Raw genomic sequence first — 18185 nt, forward strand, 5'->3', positions numbered from 1 at the left:
GCTCCACTAGAATTCTGCATTCAGTAGTGATGGAAAAGTAAGTCTTGTAATTGTAAGTTTGGCCAATCACAATCCTCTGATCTTATAGGGTGGAGTTGTAGCCCTCCCTCCCTCCCTCCCTCCCCCTCCCTCCCCAGGACTGAATAGCTTTATCTAGCAGGGTCTTCTGGCTTTGGCAGAGGCGCAGTACAAAGGCCACATTGACCATAGCTACTGGGGAAACCCTTTTCCCTTCTCTGGCCTGTAAATGCTGTTCTGTCTCTGAAAAGCCCTGACATCAGCTCTTGGAAAAATCCAAATACTTGTGTTGGAAGAGGGCAGAAGCACTGGCCTGGGCAGTGACTGACTGCTGTGCTGCAGCTCTGAGTTCCAGAGGTCTCTCAGTTGTGTTGCACTTGAAAAAAAATCTCCCTCTTAAAAAAGTTAGGGCTTTAAGTGTAGCAGCTCTCACACTGCTAGTTTCTTTTTCTTGAATGAAATTCTGCCGTTAGTGTAGAGGAGTCTGAGCCTAGTGAGGCAGAAGGACCACATGCGTTTGTGACTGTCCTAGGCTATGTCGTGTTTTAGGCCAGCCTGGGCTGCAGAGAGAGACCTTATCTCAAAGAACCTAAAGAGATGATGAAGAATTCTTGTCTGAGGGGCTAATCATTAACATTGTACATGTTCTGTGTTTTCTTTCTCCCTGTTAAGTGCTTCTTAAGTATTTGCTATTTGGGGTGTAAGCACAAATTAAACTTGGTTAAATTTTTTAGTACTCAAATTTGTGGAATGTGAAGGTTTATTCATTGTTTTTTAATATTTTAAAGACCAGAGAAACAGATGCCCTTTATTTTATTTAATTAAAATAACATTTATTCTTGTTTAGTTTTTGTTAGTTGAAAATTCTGTGCATGTATATAATGTATTTTCTGCATATCTACCCCACTTCCCTGTTTAATTTTTTAAAAAGTGATTTATTTTTATTTTACGTGCATTGGTGATTTGCTTGCATGTATGTCTGTGTAAGGGTGTTAATTCCCTTGGAACTGGATTACAGACAGTGGTGAGCCACCATGTGGGTGCTGGAAATTGAACCAGGGTCCTCTGGAAGAGCAGCCTGTGCTCTTAACCGCTGAGCCATTTCTCTAGCCCCTCCTGTTTAACTGTGAGGCTAGAGTCTTACTATACATAGCCAGGGCTAGTACTGAGCTTTTGAGTCTTGTATCTGCAGCCTTTTGATTGCTGGGACTTTAGGTGTCTGTCACCATGCTCGACTATTTTAAACATAAATCAGATTGTGATTAAAACTTTCTAGCTGTCCTAGGTTCTGAATAGATTTCTCACATTGTTGGTTTCTGTCTATGGCTGACGACATCTCAGTACTACTCTCTGGGCCGTTCTCACACTCGGGCCACAGTAGACATGGTAGTTTTCAAATATACTAAGTTGCTTATTCTTGCAGACCTTTGTCTTAGTTATTTTCATTACCCACAACTACTTCTGTGCCCCTTGATCACCTCATGGCTTCCACTCTTACCTTACAGTGTCTTAAGTCATGCACCTTCAGGTCTTTGAGGTCCATTCAGTCACAGTCACATACCAGTGGGTGAGGAAGAGCTGTGTCAGGAAGAGATGTGCCACACATCCTCTCAAGAGGAAGGAAGTTTCTTTCATGTGCACCTCCTGTAGACTTTATTTTGTTTCTTTGTTCATTACTTGTGTCTGTGCGGTCAGCTTACTCACCAGAGAATGGCACTGCCATTAGGCCAAAAGGTTGTTGCTACAGCTGGATCTGCTGCCCTTTGTCACTGGCCTTTGAGGATACTGGTAAACCACTGGACAAACTTAACGGTTTTTTTTAAGGAAGACTAAGATTTCCAGGATCAAGAATAACTTACATCTTCTGTTCTCAAAGAAAATGTATTGAAATGAATAAATTCATATAGAAAAGATATGTCAAATTGTTAAATGTGTTCTCATAACTATGCTGGCTAATTAGGCTGTAAAATCAAATGCATGGAATAATCTTTCAAATAATTTAAAGTATGGGAAGAGATGAGTTAACAGAATATAAAATTACTTTAAGTTAGTTAATTGGTTTAAATAATGTATTCCAGTAGAAGGAAGAGACGGTTGGAAACAACTGAGAAACCCAATAGGATGATGATTAGGGTTAAATCTACCTACATCAGCAATCTCCAAAAAACCAAACCAAACCAATCCAAACCAGTTAAAGGAATGTGGTAGTGTATACCTGTAATTTGAACACTATGGAGGCTGAGGTAGGTGGGTCATGAATTGCAGATCAACGTGGGCTACTGTGAGTAAGATCTCATCTTAAAAAAAAAAGTTGGCTTAAGACTAGCTCAGTGGTACAGTGCCTGTTCAACATGTGTGAGGCCCAATGTTCAGTCTCTACAGTCATAAAACAGTTAAGGCAGAAGTCGCAGATTATATGAAAGAACAAGGCCCAGCTGTGTGCTGCCTTTAAGGAATATGTCTTAAAAGAGACATGGTTTGAAGTAAACGGACGAAAAGAGGCACAGCATGCTATGTAATAAAAATAAACCCGAAATGACTTAATCATTATAAAGTAGATTTATGAACATAGAATATTACTAATGATAAAGGAGCCCCTCTCCCTGTGTGTTGAGGTTTATTCCTATGACTCAAGTGTGCTGTGTATATGAAAGCTAATGGTCAACCCTGTGTGTCGTTCCTAAGGTGCCATCTACTTTGTCTTTTGAGACAGGGTCTCCTATTGGCCTGGAGCTAGCCAGGTAGTCTAGGCTTTCTCACTGCTGAGTCCCAGGAAACGGCCTTTTTTCGCATCCCTACTGTTGGGATTACAAATGTGTGCACCTTGACTTTCTCACCCAGGTCCTCATGCTTTTGTGGCAGCAATTTACCTCCCTACTGCCCTCCCTGCTCCTAATCTTTTTTTTTTAAAAAATGAGATAGGGTCTTTTGTAGCCACGGCTGGCCTTGAACTCATTATGTAGTCTTGACTTCCCCATCCTTCTGCTTTTGCCTTCTGAATGCTGAGATTACTGATGGGAGCTACTATGCTGGGTTTAAGAAAACCATTTCATAATGATAAAAAAAAAATCAATTTAAAAAAGAAGCCCAGCTAAGTATTACATGAAATCTCAGTTAATTGGAAGGCTGAGGCCATCTCAATATTTAAAGATTAAGCCGGACACACTTTTAATCTCAGCACTTGGGAGACAGAGGCAGGCAGATCTCTGAATTTGAGGCCAGTCTGGTCTAGAGAATAAAAGCAACAAACAAACAAACAAACAAACAAAACCAAAAAAGCAAATAAAAAATAAAATTTAAAACTTGAATCACAAAGAACAAAGAATATATCAGTAGAAAAGTGCCTGCTTAGCTGGTAAAGGTTTGTAAAATTTTCAGGACCTTATTAAAAACAAAAGCAAAACTTCCCTCTCCCCTCCCCCATTTCTAACCTTTTATGCATCAATAAAAGAACTTTAAAATTCACGAAAACTAAACAGTATAAATTTAAGGACAAACAGATCCGCAGTCATTGTCATGACAACTTCAGCTAAGAGCTTAGAACGTCTCTTCAGTCTTGTACGTGCCTGCAGAGCATTTATGGAGATACGCCATACTGCAGTGTAGAAGCTCAGTTGTCTGATCACTGTAAAGTAAGCTAGAAATGAATAAACGAAACATCTCAAATCTCCAGATGTTTGGAGATTAACCAGCACAATTCTACAATGACACACAGGTCAAAGAACAAATGGAGACAGAAATGAAGGATTTTTTTGGTTGAAGGAAAAAGAAAACACTTCGGAATTTGGAGGAAAACACTGAAGGGTCACGTAGAACTTTATAGACATTAAAGATGTAATTAGAAAAGAAGAAATTTCTGAAACCAGTAGCATCAACGTCCACACTAAGAAACTAGAAAAAACTAGACAAAGAAGAATAAACCAAATCCAAACTAAGCGTAGAGGAAAACTGATAAAAATCAAAGCAGGAGTTCATGAAGGAGAGCGTATTAACCCGCCATAAGTTGGTTCTTTTGAGAAGGTTACTAAAATGCTAAACCATTAGCTAGCTAGCCTAGCCGCTAGGTGAATCAGTAGGGATAAGCATTACCAATAACAGGAAAGAGAGGTGACATCACAACAAGTTGTACAGCTATGAAAAGGACAGGACGAACACCAGGACTAGCTTGATGCCAGCTTAAATGACATGTGGTTTGGGATTTTATAAATTGTAATTATGTAATGTGAAAGCATGTAACAATTATACTACATAAAACGGCAGAAAACATCTATGTTTCATCTGTATTTTTAATTCCCTGGTTTACAAGGTTGGCGTAGGAAAATGTTCTTGTAGTTTCCAGTGTGCTAAGGAGCCTAGAGTACCAGAAACAAAGAAGTACTCAATACAGAAGGGAGGGACATGTCCCAGTAACATAAGTGCCAACCTGAAAGGGCTCTCAGTGGCTCAAGCTAGAGTAACTGGAACATGGAAATAAACATTGCAGGATTGGATTTTATCTCAGAGTATAAAGTAAACATACAGAGTCCACATTTGGTAGATGGGAGAACACAGAAACACAGCTCTTCCAGAAAATTCCAGAGCATGGAGATTCCTTTCTGTTTGGGAAATGGAGCTTAATACCTTCAACTCCTAATGGGGTTAGAATAAAAAACCAAAGCTTTAAAATTTTCAGACATTATTTTTGTGGAGTGTGTGTGTGTGTGTGAGTGTGTGTGTGTGTGTGTGTGTGTGTGTGTGTGTGTGAGAGAGAGAGAGAGAGAGACAGACAGACAGACAGACAGAGACAGAGAGAGACACAGAGAGAGAGACAGAGAGAGAGACAGAGAGAGAGACAGAGAGACAGAGACAGAAACAGAAAGGAGAGAGTGTTTGTATGTAAAAGAGAGAAATAGAGAGAGAGACAGACATAGACAGACAGACAGAGAGAGACACAGAGATAGTGAATATGAGAATGAGTCACCGGGTCTGGTGTGGAGGTCAGAGGACAAGTTTGCAGAATTGGCTCTCCTTCCACCTTAATGTGAATTCTTGGAATCTAACTCAAGCTGTCAGACTTTTGCTGCAAGTTCCTGTACCTTCTGAGCCACATTACTGACTCAGGTTGGAGTTTTTAATGATTTTTATTTTATTTTATTTTATTTTATTTTATTTTATTTTATTTTAAGCACTGGCTATTCTGGAATTTTCTCTGTAGAGCAGACTGGCCTTGAAACTCACAGATATCTGCCTGCCTTTGCCTCCCAAGAACAGGATTTAAAGACATGTGCCACTACTACTAGGTTAGGATTTGTGTTTTTAAAGCCTAAAGTATGGCAGGCTAAAATCACTAGCCTTTCAGGGAGAAGCCTTGAAGATATCACATTAACATAATGATGAAAGCTAGCATAACTATTTTTGTTTTAGATTTATTTATTTTATGTATATGAGTACACTGTAGCTGTCTTCGGACATACCAGAAGAAGGCATTGGATCCATTACAGATGGTTGTGAGCCACCATGTGGTTGCTGGGAATTGAACTCAGGACCTCTGGAAGAGCAGTCAGTGCTCTTAACTGCTGAGCCATCTCTCCAGCCCCCTAGTATAGCTAACTATTCATAGACACAACATGTTGATAACCTGTACCTCTTAGGAGGTAAGGAAATGTACCTTTCTCTGTTAGGTGATGAAATGGACATTTCCCTTCCACGACCTTCCACAAACACCCAGAACACAGATGGATAACTGATTTTCAGTAGCAGTCCAAAGGCAATGCAACAGAGGGAATTGTTTCTGCAGTGTGCTAGAAGATTGGGCTGTCCACATGTTAACAGATAAATGTTTGTCCATAATGTCTCCTGCAAAAATTTATAAAACACACTATATCTAAAAGTAAAACAAAATTATCGAATGATCAGAAAAAAAATATAAAGAAAGCCTTTGTGATTTTGGGTTAAGTAAAGATTTCTTGGAAGTTAACAAAATGTATGTAAAGACCCAGCTTCTAAATTGGGGCATGTTCAGAGAGTGACAGGGCTTAGGAGTTCCATCTGTCTCTGAGGCACACATTCAAAGACAAATGTATCGACTTCAAATGTAACGACTTCTTAAACTTTGTATCATTTCAAACCTTTAGTTCAGTCAAATCAAGACTCTTTGCACCTAATTCTTTTCACAGATTTCCTAAGAAACATCATTTACTCTCCTGATATCTTGATAGTAAATTGCACTTAGATCTGACAGTGTTCCATGTTTGTTACAGCTCTTTATTACTTAGCAGTTTGTGTATCATGTAACTTGTGATGGTTGGTTTGGTTTGCTTAAAACAAGCAGGGAGTCTCTCACCCCTATATACAGTCACTTGGGCAGCAAAGTAATGCTATTAGGTCATTTGTCTTATAAGACCTATTGTTAGAAAAGTTCCTGCTGCTGTCCCCCTCCACAAAGGTTACTCACAAATGGCTGCATAGGATTAATGCAGCCAGAGGAGCCTGTGTCCTTCCTTTTCTGTTTATTTAGTACTCACGCTGACTGCCTTTATCTCTAGTCTAAACTCCCATGTGGGTTCCTTCCTGTTAATGAGTTCATCGTAAAACTTCAAGGAGGAGTTTAGGCCTGGAGTTAAGCATTTATTATAGTGTTGTCCCTGGACTGACAGACTATACCTATACTAAATATTAACAAAAGAAACTGACGAAATTCGTTAAGCAGCATATTACAGAATAGGTATTTTGCAGTTATAAAGAATTATGTGAGGGTTCAGCCCCCCAGTAATGGAAAAAAGTAGTTAGAGCTCTCTTGTTAAGATTTTTATTTATTTGGAAGCTCTATCTGAAATAAAAGCCAAGCCATTCTGATGTACGGGGAGCGTAGGCTAAAGCCAGTGCTGTAATGAAATGTTTAGTGGTATACAATGTTAATGTCTTATTTGTTTGTTTGTTTACATTCTTTGGGTTCAAATGATCCAAGTCAGCCTCCCAGTTAGCTGGAGTTACAGTGGCATGTGCTGCCATACCCAGCTTAATAAAAGTTGCCAGGTGATATGTTTAGATGCTTTAATTTTCATAAAAGAACTTTTGTACTGTGTATGAAGTCCATATATAGAGAAAAAGAAGTCATTTCATGGTGTTACAGAGTAGAAAGGCCTCACTTCATAGGAGAGTTGTATCTTGGGAAGGAGATAGTCTTATTCCTCAGTGACTTGGGAGTAAGAGTCTCTTGATTGTTATTTGATATTAGTATGTAATATAGTAATTTGTTTAGTTATGTTAGCTTACGTAGTCTTATGTATAAAGTGTATTAGAATAAGCTCCATTTTTTTTGTAGCTAAGAAAGAGAAAATAGAAGTAGTGGTCTGTGCATATCAAATGCATCATGTTTTTGGTGTTTTGTTTTTGGTGTTTTGTGACTCTCTCTGTCTTCATGGTCAGAGCACTCACTGTAGGTTCAGGCTGGCCTTAGGCAGTGTGAACCCTCTACCTCAGGCCCAGAGCGTTGAGATGAGAGGCATGAGGCATGCCTGCTGAACTGAGTTTTGTCAGCAGCAGCTCACAGTTCCAGGATGCTGTAGGAGGGGTATTGGAATTATTAATACATTTCCCCTCGTGCTACCAGTTTAGTGCTGTGTAGAGCCATTATCGCTGATGACAGTATGTTTTAGTATATTTTGTGTTTTTAAGTCTCCTTCCCCTACAATTCTCTGTTGAAAGTAAAACAAAACATACACATCTGGGGCAATAGCTTGTGATAGTAGAAGGACTGGAACCCCAATTACCAGAATAAGATAAAAAGCCAGGTAGGCATAGAGTCCCCATAATCCCTGATTTCCAAAGGCAGAGACAAAGGATCCCCCAGCTAAGCTAGTCAGCTAGATTCACTGGAATTGAGGAGAGACACTGTCTCAGTACATAAAATGGAGAATGACTGAGATACCCAAAGTGTGCTTGTGCTCCCCCTTTCTCTGTGTGTGTGTGTCTGTCTGTCTGTCTGTCCTTCTGTCTGTCTCTTTCTCCATGTATATAGAGAAATGAATAACTTTGTAGGAACAAGTATGAAACAGCATTATGATGCTAATTTTCTTATATTTCTCTTAATATAAGAAATTTCTTCCATTTTCCATAAAATTAGAGGATCTTCCCATATGATAGTTTGAAAGTCTGAGACATTTACATTTCACAGAAAAACATGATTTTGTGACAAAGTAGTTACATTCTGACTGAGAATTTATTAACATTTGACAGTAGACTCAAAGACAAACCTTTTAGTACAAAACCAACACTCTTTTAAATGTATTTTAATGAAAAATAGTTTCTTAGTAGAAAATAATAAAGTGCTTTCTATGGACTTGGGAAGTGTATTTGTAAAAGATGTAATTGAGCTGACGAAATGGCTCATTGAGTGTGTTCTGAGTTCAGATCCTAGCAATGAAGTAAAAACACAGGCATGGCCAGCATACTGGTATCCCTGCTATATATTGGGTTAGGGCAGAGACAGGAAAAATCATTGAGAGTTCCAATGGTTGCCAGCCTAGCTTGGGTTCCATGAAAGGTCCTGTCTCAGAGGACTAAGACTGGGGTCATGGAGTAGGACACCTCATGTCCTCATCCTGAGCTCTGTGCACAGGCATCTGCATACAGTTTTGTGCACACCTGGCCTCATTTGTAAGTGTAATGATAATATCTTTTATATTCACATGCCCTCTTAAATTTCATCTATTTATAAAAATATACTTAACCACCTAAGGTAAAACTAAATTAAAGGGTATGTAGGCAAACGTCTTATCTATAATGTATTTCCTTTGTAATTAAAAAATTTAAGTATAAACATGGAGTCTGCACAGTCTTTATTCCATTAGGGTTCTACTTAGAGGCCTACCTACAAAAAGGGTTTTATTTCTCCATAAGACATAGGTATGTTCATATTTAATTCCCGGAAATTGCAAACTTCTTTAGAGCACATGGGAACTGAGCTTGTAATTTCCTGGCTCCCTGGGTTCCTTTCCTGGGAGCTTTGGTCAAGTCTTTGTCTTTTGACCTTGTATAGGGATGGTGCAGTTAACCGGTTGGCTGGGTATTCAAGTGGTAAGTGCAAGCTGAGTGCAGGGCCAGACGCAGGGCCAGATGCAGGGCCAGATGCAGGGCCAGATGAATGGGGATTGTTCAGTGCCCTGCGATTTGAAAGAGCATCTAGATGGACTCCTGACTTTAGAAGTAAAGGTTCCTCCCTTCCCTGTGATTCTTTTAGTACTTAGAACAGTAAAGGTAAACCCATTGTCATAGTTAGGGTTTCTGTTGCTTTTGTGAAACATCTTTGTGTGTCTCCGTGCCGGAAGGCTTTCCACCAAGATCTCAGGCCCAGCCAGGTATGAGGGTTCAGGCCAAGGGGATAGAGTGTGAGCAGGGAGGGGGAATCGCCTCTGCTGCCTCAGCTGCAGCCTCTGCCCGAATCTTTGCTGTTGACACCCAGTTGCTCCTAGATGTTACACCTGTCGCTCTGTGCTGAGCCAGTCAGTGCTGAGCCGGTGAGAAGCTGACAACTGACCAGCTAGCATGGAGCGAGGGAAAGGTCGTGAAGGTTCTTTCGGGAGAGCAGATCTTTTCCCAAGTGGTAGCGTTACAGTTCTTGCGACAGAAACTCTCAGACAGTGGGATGATTCTCACACACCTTTACTTCTCCCGGATAGGATTCTTATATACAGTTTTGGGGTGGGTTAGGGTCTGGCAGCAGGTAACTCCTATTGACTTGGTCTGAGAGCTTGGAGATACCTCATCTACATGTGGGAGAGCCTGAGGCACTGTTCCTACATGACTGATGGCCATAGACCTCTCTGCGGGAGGGGCTGTGGAGGGCTGAAGCTAAATGAGAGGAACCAGGGGGCCCAGGAGCACCTCTAAACTCCTACCATCCCTTTAGGGTCTCTGGGGTTCGAAGCAGGCTCAACTAGGTACCCCGCTGCCTCTCACAGCCCACCGCCCCACACATCATGACCGTAAACAACTTGGAGAGGAAAGGGTTTATTTCAGCTTAGAGTTCTACATCATAGTAGTCCATCACTGGCACTGGCAGGGCAGGAACTCAAACAGGGCATGAAGGCAGCTGTGCAGAGGCCACACAGGAGTGCAGTGTACTGGCTTGCCCTGATGGTTTGCTCAGCCTGCTTTCTTAAAGCACACAGGACCATCTGCCTTGTTTGCTTTAAATAGAATTTGGTAATTAGAGAAAAACTGCTATGATTTTAGAAGTTGTGAGTTTTTTTGGAGCTGGAGAGATGGCTCAGTGTTTAAGAGTGCTGGTTGCTCTTCCAGAGGACTTGGGCTGAATTCCCAGCACCCATGTGGCAGCTCACCATTGTCTGTAATTCCAGTTCCAGTGGATCAACACATTCACACAGACATACATGCAGGCAAAACACCAATGCACGTAAAATGAAAATGAATGATTTGAAAAGTTCTAAAAAGAACGTGTGATTTCTCTCTGTTGTTTGTGACTGTAAGGAGCGACAGTGAGGTTGCTCTGTGGCTGTCCTTGCTCTTCTGCTCCTCACTTCATTTCTGTCCTCTTCCATCATTCTCAGTTTCTTGTAAGAGAAACCAATCCAGGAATCCTAACAGTCATGGTGCTGGAAAGTTCTAGAATTCTTTGCCAGAGTCCCCTGGATGCTGCAGATCTGACAGTAAGCAGCGTTGCTTGGGGTGACTGTGGTTGATAGGTGAAAAGAAAGGTTATATTTTGCTTTGTTTTGTTCTTCTGAGATTCTGTAGCTCAGAGAACTAAAGGGTTTCCTTTGGTTGATAGACTGCAGGCGTTGTCCTTAGCAGGCAGTCCTTTCAGAGTCCGTCTCTGCCAGTTTATGGTCATTGATAAAGAAAAGCCAATTCTAGTCCCTCTTCTTCACCCAAAAGGATTATCAGGTGACATAGGAACATTTCTCCTGGGCTGTCTTTTGGCATTACCTGTTTTCTAGAACAGCATCCTCTTGTTCCAGACCCCTTCTTTCATGTTACCCCACCATCCCCTATCATGGAGGCTTGTAGATGCTTTGGCTTTTTCTGTGTTTCAGTTTGACTTAAATAAGAGTTAAAGTCAATTTGTAATTAAACTTGTCTATTAGGGTTTATTTGCCAATCAAACTGCCTCTATGGTTAATGGATTTCAGTTATTCATGTAGCATCTAGTTCTCACCAAGAAGTCTCTCTGGCTAGGGGTGGTAGTGTAGGCCTTTTATCCCAGCACCATGGAGGCCAAAGCAAAAGAATTAGGGGTTCGAGGCTAGCCTGGTTATGTAAGGAGACCCTTGTCTCAGCTCCGTCTATCCCCAAACGGAATCACCAAATAGAAAAATCAAACCCACCCCCTCTGCCTCTTTTTATTAAGACAGGGTCTTAACTCTGTAGCCCAGGATGGACCAGGACTTGTTTTGTGGTCCACACTAGCCTTGTACTTGGAAACCTCCTGGCTCTACCTCCCAAGCTGAAGGAGGGCTTGTGTCACAGGACCAGCTAATACTTACAAAAGGACAACACTAGAGAGCCCCAGAACAAAGCAAAGCAAACCGTACACTTTGTTTTCTACTCGAGGGACATATTTTTAGTAGCTGGCAATACTCTGAAGGTATTCTTTTTTTCAGAGTTTCTGTTATGAAAGCTAAAAATAAATGAGAATGAGCTTTAAAGAACAGAGCAGGACCTCTGACCCCATTGTTGTCGTGCTTTGGGAAAGTTAGCATGAGATTGAAATGTCTTCTGGTTTAGCATAGTCAGTAGCTGGAATAACAGAATCTTTACAAGTTAAATTAATGCAAATATCTGTCTTTGTTTTCCCTTTGTTTCAGGTTTCCCCTCAAAAAACCTATAAGGTAAGTTGTTCAGTTGCTTTTATACGGAAGTTGGAGTTACAGTTTAATTAGAAGCATTCCTTTGAAATTACGGGGATTTTTGTGGTTCTTGAGAGCATGGACTTAAGTAGTGCAAACTTTCATAATGCTTCACGGATTTCAAATACAACAGGTGTTGCATATTTTTTCTGGAACACAGCCTTGTTTTGATGATATTTTCAGTGTTTTTAATGTAAGCATTTAAAAAGTTTATTCAAATTGACACTTTAAGGTCACTCCCTATGAAGAAATTTAATTTTAAAATCTGTGACTGTTTTGAATTGTGAGTTGCTTGGGGAGGTGCAAATGGATCGTTGGTTTGGTTATGTGTTGTCACGTGACTGCCTTTAACTGTGTTGTCTCCTTTAAATGAACTTTGTGTGGCTTTAGTCTTAGTTATTTTAAGACAATAAAGGAAAAAAGTATAGAAAGTATTTAGATTCTTTGTGCCTGTGTCTGTCACATACATTTTGAGAGTCTCTGACACTTGTGTCTTAACATCTTTTCTTCTCTCTCCTTAATTATCGTAAATATTATCTAAAGTGCAATATACCATTCCTAATAATTGTAACCTCCCAGCTAGCTAGAAATGTGTGTATCATAGCTTCTTCTTTCTCAATCGTCCAGCCATCGTCTGATGCTTGCAGTTGGTTAAATCATAGTAAAACACAATAATTCTGGTGCCATTTTGGGCCCAGAGGTGGCTGATGAAGGCTCCAACCCTAGGAAGGCGAGTCTTGCCTATGTAGGTTTGTTTTTATGACTTGTTTTTACATATGTTATATCTCTGTAGTGATTTCAGTTTGACTATAGTGTATATAATGTCAGGGAATGTGTTGAATTCTTTGGGGTACTGTTTTCTTATTGTTAGATGGAACTATAAAAATCAGTAAACTATAGGCAGTTATTTTAAGAATAAAATTAGCTTTAATATGGAATACTAATTTTACTACTTGAGGCCCTTTTATAACTAAGAATATAGACTGTAGTATATATAGCACAAGTTGAATTTTAAAACTTTTTGACAAAAATAGAGGCTTATGCTATGGAAGAAAAACTTATTTCCTGTTTTTTTGTTTTTGTTTTTGTCTGTTTGATCTCTGGAGAGATCGCTCAGTGGTTTAGAGTGCTTGCTGCTCTCTCAGAGGAGCAGAGTTTGTTCTCTGTAACGCACACTGGGCAGCTCACAGTCTCCTGTAACACTAATTACAAGGGCCTTTATACTGTCCAACCTTCATGGGTAACACACACACACACACACACATACACACACACACACACACACACCCCACTGTAAACAGGTTCATTTGTGTAATTTTTATATGAGGTTTTATTGTTATGCCTTTTAAAATAGTAAATATTTGATTGTTTTAACTTAGGCATGGAAGTATTTTGAACCGAGAGTCACCAACAGATAAGAAACAGAAAGTCGAACGCAGTTCATCACATGATTTTGACCCCACAGGTAAAATTCTCTTGTTCTTCCAAAGAATGTTTTGCAAATAGTATGTTCAGAATCATAGAACTTATGTGACTTGAGACACGCAGACGTGGTTATTCCTACCCTCTCATACCTTGCAGTTGTGTGTCACCGGAGTCAGCAGGAATGAGTGCATACTTCACACAGCATTGCAGACGCCACTGTGAAGCGTCACTGTAGGACTCGTGAGAGTCGGAGAAGTAGACATGTCCAGATTGGATACTGAGGGTACACTGAAGTCTTAGAATCAAGGCGAATCATGGTGCACGTACCCATGTGTCATTACATGAAGGATATTGACCACTGGGAACTTGTGCGTTCTCTTAAAACTCAGCTGTGATCGTTGTGAATTGATTAGCTGCAGTGCAACTCAAAAATTGATTATTGCATTTGAATAGACAAACGAATGTAAATTCACTATTTTGCCTTCCCTACCCACCTTCCTTTTCTTTCTTTCTTTCTTTTTTTTTTGTTAAAGGGGTGGGGGCAAGATAGAATCTTTCTCTCTGTGTAGCTCAGGCTGGCCTTACAATTTATGATCCTCCTGCTTCAGCCTCTCAAGTGCTGGGATTATAGGACATGCCACAGTGTTTAGCAGAGATCCTCCTGCTAAACAGGATCCCTTTCTTCAATCAAGCGCTTTGAGCTCGGTGGTCGCTTAGCCTGTTGTGTTAATTGTCCCGAGAATTTTCATGTTGGCCGATACAACTTATATTCTTAATATTGTGCACATGATTGAATTCTGCTGCCTTTTCCCTTCCCCATGTAATCTCAGTGTTTGCTTTGTAGATAGTGCTTAATAGTTTTTTTATTAGATATTTACATATGTTCTTTGAGCAAGTATTATTTTGTTTAGTTGTGTGTCCCGTGACAAAAGACGAACAACACACCAATCTGAGATAATTACATCTTTTAAAGACCTTTTTACTTAGAAATGTAATTTTAAATATTTAATAGAATATTTTTGTGTGAATAATTGAAATATTTCATACTTTTGGAATAGTTTTCTTAATTTTAAACAAGTACTGTAAGCATTTAAGAGGGAAAAACTAGGAAGTTAGCAATGAATAATTTGCTTTGCATCTTGTGTCATGGTCAAGAAATTAACAGTTAGTTTAGATGGTTTTGGTGGTGTGGTGGGAGCCATAACATGTCACAGGTCTCCATGAAGAGCGAGCGCTGCACTTCTAATACCCAGGACCCAGGTCATGGCCAGAGGCTCTTAGATATTTCTGTAGCTAGTTATTGTCTTTAATAATGGCCACACGCTTCACTGCCGTAGTCTTATTCGTCTTGATATTCTGCACGCTTGTCTGTGAAGTGCCAGTCTCCACAGAGCCTGCGCCCTTCTCCGGGAGCTGAGTCGTTTTCAGTGCTGTTTTCCTCTCTACAGTTATCAGATGATACGTTGTGTGGAGCAGTCACCTGTTGTTTTGTTTGTATTTTTAATTGCGCTCTTTTCTTCCATAATCTGTACATATGTCATTCATCACCTGTGCTGTTTGTGACTGTTCCAAGTGCTGTCATCTGTGATGTCCGTACTTCATGTTTGCACGATTTAACTGGATCATGACTCGTTCTTTTATCCCCATGAAATTTCCCCCTTCCATTGGTCTCCATATTTTCTATATCTCTCCTTTTCTCCCGCTCTTGTGCAGATAGCTCCTCCAAGAAGACAAAGTCTAGTTCAGAGGAGAGTAGATCCGAGATCTATGGTAAGCTGACGTAGCTAACGCGGCCTTGCACCTCTCCAGCTTGCTTCATGCTGTCTCAGTTTGTTTTTGGTAACTGCAGCCTTTCTCGTCTGCTCTGCATGGCATGATCTCCTGCAGGGAGAGGGAGCCTGGGGTTCGGTGTGACACGGAAGCTTAAGATCACTAGAAACTAACATGGCAGGTCAGGAGGAGGCCGTGGTACCTGTTTCCTCCTTGCTTATCTTACGACAGTGGGCTCAGTCTCCCTGAATAGCAGCGATGGGCTTTGAATTGTTGGCTGCTTCTCTGGTCTCATCTGCAGGCTTTGAGTTAAGTAGAATTTAAGCAGCTCAGTCATTTCTTATTCTTACAGGAAGTGACATCATCTATGTGTGTTAGCAGTTCTTTGAAGTTTTTTCGTTTTATCTTTTATTTATTAATTTTTAATTGGTTTATCACCTGGAAAAGGCATTCTTATAAGATGTATCTCTAATTGCAAAATTTTTTAAGTATTTTATTTTTAGGCTTAAAACATTTATGCCTTCTGAAAGTTTCACTGAGACTTGCTCATAATAGGAAAATTTCAAAACACCTTTAAAAATAATCCTCATTGACAGTAAGTTTAACCTGGACGCTGAGCTTTTCTAGTACACCATGAAAGTGGAATACTTCCAGACTCTCCTGGCTGCGTAACTATGGCAGACTGTGTGTCGTTCATAGGGCTTTTCCTCTTCGCTTTTCTGAAACTTTTTGGAACATGGTTTTACTGTGCAGATTGACCTGAACACACTGTATAGTTCAGCTGACCTCAGACTTGCAGTGTCGTCCTGCCTCTGCCTCCGGAGTGCTGGGATGACTTGCCTGCACCAGCACACCCTGCTACCTAGTTAGTTAGCTGATAAGGCAAGTGAGGAAGGGATGAGGCATTGTCAGGAGCGAGACTAAAAGCTGTCACTGAAGACTGAGCCGATGAAGTCTTCTCTACCAGAGCCAAGGTCCGTCGGATGGAAGTTTACTCAGATGGGTCTGGTCTTCCTTGGCACTATACGAGGAGGAAAATGTATAGAATTAATTGTCCTTCCTGGGAACATTTGGAAATTGATGCCTGCTGATAAGACTTAGTAGCACAGAGCCTTAGTGCTCGGTTCTGAACAGGTATGTTTGTGTTAGGTCTGTGCTCACATGCTTCTCTCTGTTGTGCAGTCAAAAGGAAATGTTTGCCAGGCCTCATGACAGGCTGAGTTTATGCTTTCCTTTCCTCTAAAGTCGTGTTTAATGGTCTGTGTTTCTGTTGTAACTAAGGCACTTCCTGTCTTTTTCTTTGCTGAGGACTGTGAACATTATCTGTGCATCTCCATTCTTCTCAACAGCCATTTCAGTGTCGTGGTTCACCTTGGTCACTGGTTTTCTAGATTTTGCTGTGTGTAGGAGCTTTTTCATGTTGTATGAGGACTAAGGATCTAGGGATCTGACAGAAAATACTGTACTAATATTTTTCTTAGCATGAGGAGCTCTATGCTAGTCCAGACATGGCCTGGTGGTGACAGAAGCATCTAATGTGCTCAGGGAGCAGGCCTGCTTCTCAGTCTATCTGTCCCTGGAGAACCCTTGAAACACCTGTTTTGGTGGTGGTTGTTGGAGGAATTGAACTAGGAGTTCCCAGTAAGCCCTCATTAGAGGGATGAGTTAAGTATGACAGCTAGCATGCCTCTCTCACTGTGAATGTGTGTGGGGAGAGCTACTTTAGACTGTGCAGTTAGCGCAGGTGAAGAAGTGTTCTAGGGAGCCAACGGGGGTTTGGAGATGGTGTATGACTGAGTGGAGTCCTAGCAGCCAGGGACATTCTGCTCCGCAAGGGTTTTGGTATCAGCCCACCTCAAGCTGTGGACCTCTTCTCTTGAATAAAGTTCTTTAGTTGAGTGCTCAGTATAGATGTCACTCAGATAATTTCAAACTTATTTTGTCATTCTTAGAGTTGCAGGTTAGATTGACTGTTGATTGTTTGAAGAGGACAGCAAAAGGATTGCTTTGTAGAGACTTCCCTTGCACAACTTATCAGCGTAGCCTGGTCAGTGTTCTGTTTGTCCCCTGTACCTTTATGGGCATATTTTCTGAACTGTAACTTTAGTGTGCTCAGTTTTCTGTTGTGTATAGATATTTTTGGAGACAGGTGCTCGAGTGCGTGTGTGCATGTGCGTGCGTGCGTGCGTGCATGCGTGTGTGCATGTGCATGCGTGTGTGTGTGTGTGTGTGTGTGTGTGTGTGTGTACATTCCATCTACCCCTATCTGGCCTTCAGTTCCTAATCTCTGCCTCTACCTCTTGAGTGTTGAGCTTACAAGTATACCCCATCATGCCTGGGTTTGTTGTTATTGTGAGACAGAGTCTTGCTATGTGATTCTGGCTGGCCTTGAATTCAGTTTGTGGTCCAAGATTGGCCTTAAGCTCAACACAGCTCTTCTGTGTCAACTTCCTGAGTGCTGGGATAACAGGTATATCTCTAATACTGTAATGAAGACCATTGTGGGTTACTTAAGGGTATGAGGGAGTCTGTGTAAGAATAAATCATGTCCCTTAGAAGCCATCTTAGACCACATGTGCTGTCATAGTGAAGTGCCTTGTGTGGCATGTGTGCCTTGGCTCATGTGGTTAGAGGACAGAGTGTCATTTTCTGAGTGTTCTAGAAGCTGGACGTCTGATCCATACAGGTGAGGCTGGTGAGGTTGCAGATGGCTGCCTTCTTCCCCTCCTTCACATAGACCTTCTGCAGAGAGAGAAGGGTGTGGGGTTGGAGACACAGACTGACTTCTGATTCTGTTACGAGAGTCTCACCCTCCTCATCTCTTCTAACTAGCTACCTTCAAAGGCCTGCCTCTAGATTACATGAGGAGTTAGGGCAGCAGTGTACAGGTTTTGAGGGGATATGAACATTTAGACCATATGAGAACCAAACTGTTAGCAAGTATCCCTTCTCTAAAATCCTGGAGACCAGATGTGTTTTGGGTTTTGAAATACTAGGATATAAGCAATGCATTTGTAGGGAGTCCTGGCATAAACTTTGCTTGTGTTTCATACATAGTATATGTACTAAGTCGACACAGTCTGAGGGTATAGTACTTGTTTCATACATAGTATATGTACTAAG

At 40.9% G+C, this 18185-nt stretch overlaps 1 protein-coding gene across 3 annotated transcripts in view; it reads left to right on the forward strand.

Moving 5' to 3' along the window:
- The window catches only part of Arhgef12 (Rho guanine nucleotide exchange factor 12), a 131378-nt gene that overhangs the window by 43431 nt on the left and 69762 nt on the right, over nt 1-18185 (forward strand). The window contains exons 2-4 of one of the 3 annotated variants that reach the window (XM_028783849.1): nt 11826-11849; nt 13247-13332; nt 15006-15062. In XM_028783849.1, coding sequence (XP_028639682.1) covers nt 11826-11849; nt 13247-13332; nt 15006-15062 — 167 coding nt within the window. Of the gene's footprint in view, nt 1-11825; nt 11850-13246; nt 13333-13467; nt 13576-15005; nt 15063-18185 lie in introns of those variants that run through there. The other 2 variants (XM_028783850.1, XM_028783851.1) reach the window with 2 other exon arrangements.

Source organism: Grammomys surdaster, unplaced genomic scaffold (genome assembly GCF_004785775.1).
Source record: "Grammomys surdaster isolate TR1022 unplaced genomic scaffold, NIH_TR_1.0 1164, whole genome shotgun sequence".
Classification (NCBI taxonomy): domain Eukaryota; kingdom Metazoa; phylum Chordata; class Mammalia; order Rodentia; family Muridae; genus Grammomys; species Grammomys surdaster.